At 36.0% G+C, this 12128-nt stretch overlaps 1 protein-coding gene across 40 annotated transcripts in view; it reads right to left on the reverse strand.

Annotated features, from left to right (window-relative positions):
- Positions 1 to 328: 328 nt before the first annotated feature.
- Positions 329 to 12128, reverse strand: part of MBNL1 (muscleblind like splicing regulator 1) — a 194156-nt gene continuing 182356 nt past the window's right edge. For 28 of the 40 annotated variants that reach the window (XM_075068442.1, XM_075068467.1, XM_075068452.1 and 25 more), the window contains 4 exons: positions 10631 to 10666; positions 9824 to 9918; positions 6276 to 6350; positions 329 to 3193 (listed from right to left, as the gene is read on the reverse strand). In XM_075068442.1, coding sequence (XP_074924543.1) covers positions 6294 to 6350; positions 9824 to 9918; positions 10631 to 10666 — 188 coding nt within the window. In that variant the 3' untranslated portion in view covers positions 329 to 3193; positions 6276 to 6293. The remainder of the gene's footprint in view (positions 3194 to 6275; positions 6351 to 9823; positions 9919 to 10630; positions 10667 to 12128) is intronic. The other 12 variants (XM_075068454.1, XM_075068460.1, XM_075068461.1 and 9 more) reach the window with 1 other exon arrangement.

Raw genomic sequence — 12128 nt, forward strand, 5'->3', positions numbered from 1 at the left:
TGAATACTGAATATTCCAGATAAAATAATCACCTAATCATTTTTATTTCCAGCTTTGGCTTATGTAATTACATGGTTTCTTGAGTGCTTTTCATTCAAATGGTAACATCTGACAGCTTTTTGTTTTTCACCTGCTAAAAGAACAGGACCATTACAATAAAAAATAATCACATAACTACAGCTACAGTGTGCTGTTTGGTTTGCCTGTTCATGATTTAATTTTTGTGAAAGTCAATATCTGTTTTGAAGATTTTTGTTTTGTGAACAATAAACCACGGAAATTGTCAGAAACTGCTTTGAATAGAATATATCCTTAATATAGTTGTTGGTTGTTTTTTTTTTTTTTTTTTATTTTTTATTTTTTTTTTTTTGATACTTTAAACATGCAGTAGTTTTTGAATGATGTACGGAATATTTAATCCATGATTTCACCTTGATGGTTTGAAGTACCTGCTTTTTTTTTAAATTTTTTTTTAAAGTAATGATTTTCAGGCAGATTTGAACCAGTGGAGCTTTTGTCAGTCATGAGATCTTGGAAGGATGGCATATCTTTCCAGCTGAAAAAATCCTGGCAAACTACAAGCTGTCCACATAAAGCAAAGCAACTTTTTTGAAGGGGTATGGAGTGCTAACTCTGTGCCACTTTTGCAAGCAATTTTGTTCAGCCTGTCATTTTATTAGCCTTAACAAAACTCCTTGTAATTATAGACATTTTTATTCAAAATAAGATCTTACTATTATACAGGTTTCTCTCTTTTTTGACTATATACAGAAGTGCAAAAAGTCAACCTTCTCTCTATACGTTCCCACATGCTAAACTGCAGCATAATCAACCCTCAAGAGTTTGCACACACGCTTTAATTCTTGTTACGTAAACTTTGAGTATTTGGATTATCAACAAAAAGTCCCTTGATCTATTGATTATGCAGCTTATTTATAACAAGGCCTGATATTCAGGGATTTCAAAAAATATTTAAACAATATTTTAACATTTGAAATGGATACAGTAGAAAATAAATTTTATTCTAATATCTAGGAACTAGATTTTCTTATAATAACTAATTACAAACAAAATAAATCATCAAAATATTATTCAATTGTCTGCCAGGATTGTTGCGATAGCAACAACTGAACTTCTTACTTAGCAATGATTATATAATTATAAGATATCCATATAAAAGATCTTTGTTCTTTTAATGAAAACTAGACAAGAACTAACAATGACTGACGTTCTTACATTGTAATATTAAATCAGTAAAATATAAATCATTTAGTTAACAATAATACAAATACTCATGACACTACATGTAAATTCAAAACTGAATATGCTATGAAGAAAAAAACCTACTTTTTAATTTTTTTAATTTTTTTGTATTTTGAAAAAGTCATCAGTATAGTCTAATAAAACAAAATTCTATAAACTGAAATGGTATTCAACTGGTAATAGAAAATGAAAATGATCTAATAAATGTGAGAAATAAAAACTACATTTTAACAAGAAAAAATAAGTAAAATTCTGTAATGTAAGTAACTACAATAACATGTGAAGTCATCTATACTTTCTTAACATGATTGAAATTACATTGGTATGGGTTTTAACCCGTAATGTAATAATCTAAGGCTTTAATAGATGTACAGTACAATCAGTAAAATCAACACATCATTCTTATACTAGAAAGCATATCTCTCAAGCATAAAAACTTGCAGTAAACTTGGAAGTATGGAAAGTTCTATAACTGAACTCACACTTCTTCCACTCCATGCTATACTACCAGTGACCTGGCCCCCACTTCAGCAGTTTGCTGAACAGAGCAAAAATATCCTTTACTAACTGCAACATCCAAACCACAAAAAGGAATTCCTTTGGATGAATCCGTTCTTAAAAACTTGAATGCACATCTATTTTTTTATTATTATTATTTTGTAAAGGCTTTCTAAGGCTATAAGCAGTTAATCTGAACAAAAAAAATAAATCACAAAACTCACCCAGGTATTTAACCCACCCAATTCTATGCTAATTAACATATCAGATTTTTTCATATTTTGGTTTATCATGCATCTGATGTCAGTGCTTCTTTCTTCTTTGTTTAGAGTCACTATTTTGAAGTGTGACTTTGATGAAACACTTAAGCAAAAGTGAAATTCATCTCTGCAAAGCATTTATAGTCTTTTGACTTTTGACAGAGGCTATAAATAGAAGCAAAGTAAGTTCCTCAAACATTTTTGTTATTGTGTCTCAGAAATAGCTTTTCCCTTTTGTATATTGAGTTATTCAGTATAATATGCATAAATTTTACACTACAATGCCTTAAAATAGTTTATATATATTTATATGTCCAGTATGTGTTACGTTAATCTGTATTGATAGTTTGGTTTTCTGTTGTCTACTTTTATTATAGGTTAAATCAGCCATTTCTGAGACAGCTTTGGTTTTGAAACAGAATGGTGCCGTTGACTGAATAGTACGAACAAAATAAGCAAAAATGTGGCTCTGAAAATAACACTGCAGAAATAATACTCTAATTTGATGTACAGTCTATGGCACTTCATGAGAATCCTTAACAACATGGTACTTAAAGCCATTGATGTGCTTTAAAATATACACAGTTGTGGTTTTGCTTGGCACATTCATCTCTGTCAGATACCTCTCTTACCACTTCTTACAATCTATTACATTAAAAATATTACTCTTAAACAAAAATTACTGTGCATGCACGCTCTCATCTATAATGGCAATTTTAAATACAAGGTGCACCTTTGTTATTTGTAAACCTTGAAAGAAATAAACTTACTTTAAAAAATTATATCTTGGTCTACAGACGTACCAATACATAATAGATTTATGATTACATCATAGTCTGTCTTTTCAAGATGACATATATGATTATGTAGGAAATAGACTATGTATGCATATTTAAATATATAGGCATACCTCTGTGCTAGAAAAGATAGACAATGTTGTAGATTTAAACAATAAGATCACCTCAGCACAAATATCAATTAAATGTACAAAGTATATAGGCAACAGTGTGCAGTGGATTTCCAAGTCGTCGTTTCATCTTGTTAACATGCAGTATGTGGATGTCTTACTGCTGAGGGAATTTTTGTGTGTGGCTTGACAGTATATACATTATGGCTAATGCTCGTGTCCTTTTCTCTATCCAAGCACACTGTCCTTTTCTCTTTAGTATGATCTAGAAAGGGAAGCAGGCAGAAAGAAAATGAATTTAGCATTTTCATTCATTTCCTTAAAGCAATCTCAACATGAGGTGAATCAGTCACTGAAGTCAAGAGGAATTTTGCTTACAAAAAGGCTACAGGATTGTCCCTCAAATAATTTCTTCATGGAAAAGTTTTTCTTTGCAGACATATTAGACATAATATACACATTGGCCATGTATAATAAAATAGTATGCTGTTGCTCTTGAACAGTGGTTCTCAAACTTGGAGTGCAACCCCCCCCTTACAAATTAAAAACACATTTTTTATACTTAACTCTATTATAAATGCTGCAGGAGAAGCATGGTTTGGGGGTGCAGGCTGACGGCTTGTTTGAGAACCCCTGCTCTTGAATTTTATAGCCTCCTCTCCCTAGTAAAAGCTTAGGATGAACAGTATACTACTCACTTACTGGCTTTGTGTTAGGGGTCATGTCCTGCTCCCACTGGAGTATATGGAGTCAGTAGACAGTACTCCCATCGACTTTGCTGGGACCAGGATTTTGGGGTAATGTTTTCAGAAGTGCCTAAGCAACGTAGGAGCCAAAGTCCCAGTGACTTTTAATCAGACATAAACACTTAAGCACCTGTCATTTTGAAAACAGAATTTAGGCCATTAAGGGATTAAGATCCATCGAAATCACTGGGAGTTAGGTGCCTGAGGCCTTGGGCCTAAGTTACTTAGGTGCTTTTGAAAGTTTGGAAATTTGAAAAAATTGGCCTAACAGAATAATAAGGAATTTCTGTGATTCCATATATTAAATCACTAGTACATGCTCACCTCAATAAAGCATTCCGTTTTGGCACATCATTTCATTAAAGATGTGACAGAAATAGAAAAGGCCAGAAAATGGCAATAAGAGTAGAAACTGAAAAAGGGGAGGTGGTGTTTTATATCAAGAGAAATTAAATAGATGATATAATTGGGTGAGGAGAGAAGTAAGGAGAGAGGAATAACTGGAAGTAGTTTTTAATGCAATAATAAATTAACCTGTGGAAGTCACTAAGGCAAATAGCTTAGTGTGAATTTTTAAAAAAGGACTGGACTATGACTACAATAATATCTGAAATCACTCCAGCTAGGATAAAAGTTACAAGGGGTATCAATACTTTTCCTTCAGGATTGATCATCAACTAGTGTCAAGAATAAATTTCCTCCTCTGCTGAAGAAAGATTACAATGAAGGGGCTATGAAAATCATTGATAAAAATGGCAACTAGGTACCTAACTATCACAGAGTGAATGATAAGTTTTTTACAGCTTGAACCTGACTAGTAGACAATACTCCTATAGTGGGATGGGGATGGGAGTAAAGTGCTATATTTACTTGCTGTAGCTATTAAGTTAGCCTAGTGTAGTTGGATAAGATACTATATCAGACAGAAATAAAAAAGAACAGCCCAAATCATAAATTTAAACGAGTATTTCATCATAGAAAGATCAGGGGGAAAAAATCACTACGGGTAAAGTCAAGTAAAAGTCTTTCTTTGTGAAGAAAGGTTAAATTATAAGGATCTGACACATAATATCTAGGACTGTAGTTCAAGCCAAACATATGCAAGTAGAAATTGAGCTTGTATTTTCAGCATGACCTCTCTCTACTATGTAACCTATTTCACAAAAATACCACACGTAATTTATCATAATTTGGCAACCTGCGCTCAAGAGAAGCCACAGGCTGCGTTAGGCTGATGACTAAATTTTCATTCTCAGTTACAGAGTCTGGCTTATAGCAGACACTGCAATTTAATAGGTCTTTCTAAAGCAACTCTCAGTAAAATGACTTGTCCCAAATATGGCCCACGGGGCATAACAGCTAGTGGTGCCTCTGTCCAGTCTCAAACAAAACCTAAATTCTCATTTAATAAACTCTGATTTTATTAATGAGAGTTTATTCCAAAATAATACTATATAAGCCCCATTCTAAGCTTGGCTGGTCCCAGGGTTACTTTCCCCAGCAGGGCAGCAAGATGGCACTAGAAGCTGAAGCCCACTCTAACGAGATGGCAGCATTCTCCAGTTACTTCACCCTGTTAGAAGGTGTTGGAACCTTACAGGGAGCTGCAGGTCAATTATTGCTAAATCAGCGGGGTAGAGGTGGCTTATCAGACTCCACCTCCTTATACTTGCCATAGTGAGTCAACAGTAATTAACATGACACTTCCTGCTCCCGGAGGTTTCCAATTCTAGCTAACAAAGTGGGGGTATTAGAGCAAATACTGGTGTCCCATCACAGTAAGTGTCAGTGCTAACAACCTGGGGCCTCCCTTCCGCAAAAGGCCTTTCATGTACTTGGGGTATGAACAGCATTAATTTAAAGTTGATAACTGCTGTATCTTTTGGAGGGGACAAACACAGCAGATAAAAAGAAACTGAGTTCGCTACATCCTGAGCCCCCTGAAAATGGGAGGCTGATGTTTTAAGACCCAGAACACATAATTAAGGGTGAAATGCAGAAGGCTGGAAGCAAGATTCTCAACATCACTTAAGCCTAATGGTTGAGGAATGATCTCCTCACCGTTTAACATTATGAAAAGAGTCTCTGCACAGACTCCAAATATGCTAGCAGAAAGGGTATGGTTGCAGGTGGGATAGGGAAGAGATTATTGACTCCACCATCCCGTACATCACCTTCAAAAGTAGAGTAGTGGGAACTCTGGTAAGTATTGTAAATTACAGGCTACTAAGTAGCTGCTGTGCAGAATCTGTGAGATCTTTTTCTGGGAAGAGGGGAGTTCAGCTTTCTGCCTGTTTGACCCTTTGCGTCTGCTGAGAGTGTCAGCAAAGGTGATTGTTAATGCCAGATGTGGCAGCCTTGCGATTTTGTTGACTAGGGTCGATTGAAATCACCAACTCATTTCACACACACACTTGTCAGTTTCCGTAATACTTTTTAAAAATCATTTCTATATGTCAAAGAAACCCATATCAATTTTTTCATAACATTTTTCCATAGCTTTTATTTTTTTTAAAATCCAGTATGTCCCCGAAAATGCTAAGTTATACACATACACAAAGAGACTATGTAAACTATGCAAGCAATACATTGGAAACTTACTGTTTGATGACAAAATGTCTACATCTGTGTAACATACTTGTGGCTAGTCAGATGTTCGGCAGATATTATTGGTATCTATAGGTAAAAATGTAAACAATGAATAACATGTGCAACAAATCAACCAAGAGAGAGAACATTTTATTAAAGAACATAACAACAGTTCAGAAAAGTGGGGATCAGCTGTGAGGTGGTGGACTTTATACTATAAGTTAAAGTAAACTGAAGTGCTAAAGTAGCAACTTAAAACTGAAAAACACTGTGGTAAGTACTGTTTGACCAATGTAAATAAGTATTATTGTTTGTTTAGAAAGTAAGAGAAGTTAAAATCTACAAAAGTTCATGCAGTGCAGTAACTGAGAAGAGCCCTTTTTGTTGGCCTACACAAAGTTTTGTGATTTGGGTATTTCACTTAATCATTTGAAACAATAAACTTTACAGTTAAACAACTTCAGCCAAATTCTGCACAGTTATCATTAACTTTGGGTGCCTCCATTTTTGGGTGCCAAACTTAAGATACCTTGTACACTGTTTTCACGGAGGGTGAAGACCCACAGTTGAGCTGAGCTGAACCTCCTCCCCTATAAAAATGTGGTACAAAGTGTCAAAGTTTGGCACCAAAAAAGGAAGGCACCCTAAACTAGTGAACAATTATCAAAATGTTGGCCTTTGTCAACAGAATTTGCAATGGCTCCTAAAGTTTATCAACTCATTTTCCATTTTAAATTAAAACCACTAGATAATATTTAGAAGTAGCAAAGAAGCACACAAGTCAACCATCTCTCTGGAGCCCGATTCTGCAAGCCCTCCAATGGGTGGCATATAGATTGAAGTCAGTGGGAGTGCATGTACACAGGCCTTGCAGAATAGGGACAACAATGAGGGAAAACAGTATTGTGTTTTCATTGAATTACAAATGTTAAAGGAATTGTACATAAACTTTCATCACAAACAGGACTGGGAAGTGGAAAGATGCATTTATGTTCCAAAAAACAAGCCCTGCAATATGATGTGATACTGATTTTTTCAAGGTTAACAGCTATTTACAGTCATACAAGTTATATTTCCCATCAGCTAATTTGATACATAAACCTGCAAAAGAAAGAGAGGGTGGAAATATTTCTCTAAAACAAATTCAATGTTTTTAGTGGTTGGTTTTTTTCCCCACCTCTAATGCCCTCTCTTTACCTGTCATGTTTATACAGTTTTACAGCATTGCTAACTTGCACAGAAATGTGCTCCAAGCATAATGAAGCTTCTCATACCATTTTGTCTACTGCTGCAGGAGATGATGTTGCACCCAACTGTGTAGAAGCATCAGGGATAGTGCTGTCGAAACATACCAAGGACCTTCAACACCAGTCAATGAAGATGAAGGGCCAGATCTTAAGACCTTCTGCATGCATGCGCATTGCATTGTGTGGCATTAAACAATTTCAGCATTGCTTACATACTATATACATATATTAATTAATATATGTATATATTGAGGTTTGGCTGCAATACTTTACTAAAGTGTGTTATGAGGATCCAGGGAGGATATGCATGAAATGGTCAGATTCTGCAACAGAAAGTTTCCCTACAATCTCTTTGGGCAAGTGCATGGTACCTCACACAGAGAACAGGCATTTTGTGGTTTTGCTCACGCCAGCAATTCTTAGAGGTATGTAGGCTATACAATCAAAATTATTTTGTGCAGTAAATGACTCATGCTGTTAAGGTATGTCTGACATACAGGAGATTTATTTGGCTGACGCTTATTTACAAGAATGATAACTTCTCCATGAGTATTCTGGGATATGAAATTATTCTTATTCTGGGCTAAATCTGTGAGAGACTTAGTTACTCACCAAAAAACAAAATTAAGCCTTTTTTCCCTCTAGCAAAAAGAGGTATGTGGTGAGAAATTACATTCAGCTTCTGTGAAAATTGACCAGATTATTGTTTGAGTTTTTTAAATATCTAAATAACACACGGGAATCTGATGTGCACACTTATAAATCATCATACCAGTGTGATTTTCAGGTATGATGGCTAAGATGCCAATTACTGCATATGCCACCAAAGAGTTTACAGTTGGCTTAGCAAAACAGGTGGTGCATAGCAAGCGACAGAATACTCCAGGTCAAATACTAAGGCTCGGGGCCTGACCCCGTAAGCAGCTCAGAGCTCTCAACTCTCAATGAAAAATGTACAGCGCTCAAAACTTTGCAGGAACAGGTTCCTTATTTCTAGAACTAGCATCCTATTTTACAAGTGCAGCTGCCTGCAGGTGCAGAGGCGCAGGCGCAACAGATTTCAGGCACAAGTACTACTGTTCAGAGCTCCAACTACCTGACTGGATTTTTAAAAAGTGCTCAGAGTTTAATGGAAGCAGAGTTAGGTCAAAGGTAAGGACTTCTGAAAATCCTGGCCTTAAATACTAGCATTTACTCCTGCAATTAATTGTGAATGCAAAACATCCCCCACAAAACTGGAAACCGAGTTAAGGACATTTTTAAAAACAAACAAAAAACCCTAAAGGCATTTGTGGGCCTCCCAGTGAATTGATTGAGAGCACTACTTGCATCTTAGCACAGAATTTGGTGCTATGTTTTCAGCACAATGAAAATGTGCAGGAATTCTAAATTTGCAGTATGACATAAAATTTATTTCTGGGTAGATTTAAATAAAAGAGAAAGGAAATGGTCTTTAGAATGTTTTTATTCTTTAATAAAAACATTTATTTAATGTTCCAACTATGATGTAGTATAAAACAACTGAATTTTTAACAATCTACTGAGCTCAAACACTAGGCCAAATTCCATCGTCATTTATGTAAGTGCAGTTTCCATTGGAGTAAATGGGAGATGCACCCATGTACATTTATCTTTACAGCATTGTTTGTGGCAGTGCAAGGAGAAGTTTAACTTACGGTTTAGCTTGTAAAGCATTTATTTTCATCCTAATTTTATGCATCAACATTCATAGTGGTAGTTTAGAAAGAGTTTACTCAGGTTTTTAATGGCCATTCAGTTAGTTAAAGTTTGTCCATTATAAAATTAATGAGGCCTCTCCTAACTAATTCACAAGTTGAGACAAAGATTTACAAGTGTGCCTCTGGGTGGCATAAGCACAAATGTTTTTGTTTTGTTTTTTTGAAGAGATTCAGAACATGTCCAGACTCCTAAATTCCTGATCCTGTAATCCTTCCACGCACAGTTCCCACTGGCTTTGACCAGAGTTTTGCATACAAAAAAACCGTAGGCTTTATGTGCACAGAAAAATTGGATTCTGTGTACTATGCCTGTCTTTTTAGATCTATGAAAACATAAATAAGCTACATGGCCTATGAAATGTCAAGACTGCATCAGAAAGTCTCATGTAAAATATTTTTAGCATCAGAAAAGGAGCTGTAGCACCTTCTGAGCCTGGACAAAAGCTTACTAAGCTATGCTACAGCTCTTAGAGAAAATGTGTAGGCCAACAAGAAGTAAAATCAGAACCCCCATGCTCATGAAAAGCACCAATTTCAAGTTGTTTTTAAGGAACAAAGCTGTAAATTAGCAAACCTGGTTGGCTGTGGCTGTTGCAGCGAAGGGGACACTTGTGGCAGATGTTGTTGCTGCAGACACAGTGGCTGGCGTAGCACCGTGCACCATGGGAACTTTCAGAAGGAAAATCATATAAGCCAACATACAGAAGAGTGTAGCAGTATGGGAACCATGGCAACATGTGATAGAATAATTGAGCATGGTATTTATCATAGCAATAAGCCATGTGACGAGACATCATTGCCAGCGAGTGACATGCAATCACAGTGCAAAGCAGGACAACATTCCAGGGAGAAGGGGAGAAAGGGAAATGAAAGAGGAAAAAAAGGGAAAAATGCTTGTTACCATCAAATCAAGAAAATCAACACAAACAAGTTCAATTGTTTCAATATGAAATCAACAAAAGTATTTTAAAATGTCCTTATGTTTACATTTTTATGTCTAAACAAAAACACAAACAAGAAAATCCAACCCAAGTATCTACCACACAAAAATTAATCAGTTTGAATGAAAGTATATTTTATATTAAGATACAGTATGTTACTTAATACAAGATAGTTTCTAAACACAAACTCATAGTCCAATCAAAATCCACCAAGGAAAAATGTGCAATTCAGAACACTACTATCCAACTTCTAGGTGTCCATGTCAATTAAATAAAACAACTGCATTTAATTGACAGGTGTTAGTGCAGAGGGTGTGATGGGGGGTGGGTGGGGATGGGACTGGCACAAGAGCTATAAGTTAAAACCTAGCAGTGGATTTTGAGGGTCTGTGAGCTGCACCACAGGTTTAAGATAATCAAGAAACAAAGCTGGCACCTACCAACACTTGTAGCGGGTGTCATGCACAATATTGAGCCTGCCCATCATGCATTGCAACAGGAAGGTGGATTTGAAAAGGGAAAAGAATTAAAACAACCCATCACACGTGTAATTAGAAAATTTCATTTGAACAAAGAAGAAAAATTGTTATTATGGGAACAGTGGCATGTAACTGTCAGCACAGTCAAATCATACAATAGCACAGTGATCAATTAGAACTAGTCTTAAGTGAAGAAAAAAGCTGATTGAACTGTGTGCTGGTACATTTTGTTTGCCTTTATTTCTATATAGTTTCATTTGTCTATAAAATATTACTAGAAGAGGACTGAAGGCTTATTTCAAAATTCAAGTTTAATCTCATCCATTTTTTATCTTTCTGACAAACTTTGTTAGCATAAAAATAAATATGTATTTCTTTTAAACTATATTTTATTAAGATTAGAGGAAATGATCAAACATGTTATTTATCTTTAACACTGTCAGAGTAAACCAGCACCCAAAATTATGTTAATCCTAGCACTAAGATTATACGGAGATATGCAGGATAATAAAGAATGAAGGAGTGGGATTGTTTCACCCGTTCTCCAATCCATATGCACAGGGGATCCTCCACATTGAATTCTCCCTGCCTAAACCCGTCAGTCTCTGATGCTGCTCAGGAAGGAAGGAAGCAGAGAGTGCACAGGTTGAGAGTTGGAGCAGGCTAAGGGAAACGTTCTCTTTTCTGCAGTTGTCCCATGAAGAGGTGGGGTCCTGCCAGGGCCAGAGCTGGTGTGGAAGGACAAGGAATCTGTGCAGATGGCCCTGCCCCCCAGTAGTTCTTCTGTGTATCTGCCACATTTGTAGCAGGACAGCTGAATAATAGGGGAGAAAAACTACATGAGGGGATGGATCCTCATGGAGTTTCCACTCAGGGCTACCTTGTGTGAGTTTTCCTATAGGAAGGGATGGTTTGACCCACAGTTAGTCTTGTGTCCTTTATTCCTCCAATCCCTCTAGAGGAATCTCATGTGTCTTGGTACTGCATAGGTGTTAGGACTAGGATCGTGTGAAGAAATGGTTTCTCAGTTCACTGGCAGTTCCAAAAAAATAAAAAAATAATTCATCTTGGGTCCATTGACATGTTCTGTTTGAAATGAAGCATTTTATTTTGATTTTGAGCTTTTAAACAAACATTTTGATTTTTAATTTTTTAACAATTGAAACAATTTGGCAAATTCATGAAATATTTCAGTCAACCCGAACCTGCATTTTTTGCTAAATTTTTGCCCAGCTGTAGTAAGGGCAGTGGTAATTTTGCATACAGTATTATTTACAATATGTAGACACTGTGGGGTAAGCTGAAGATCAAGTGTCAGCTTTAACGCTGATTTTCCTCACATTGTTTATTTTGTATTTTAAATGCAGGATAAAAAGTACAGGTCTTCCACACAGCCCCCAGCACAAGCTAAGCATACCTGACTGGCATTGTTTCTACACTGTAGGACACACATTTACTG

Source organism: Chelonoidis abingdonii, chromosome 8 (genome assembly GCF_003597395.2).
Source record: "Chelonoidis abingdonii isolate Lonesome George chromosome 8, CheloAbing_2.0, whole genome shotgun sequence".
Taxonomy (NCBI): Eukaryota; Metazoa; Chordata; order Testudines; family Testudinidae; genus Chelonoidis; species Chelonoidis abingdonii.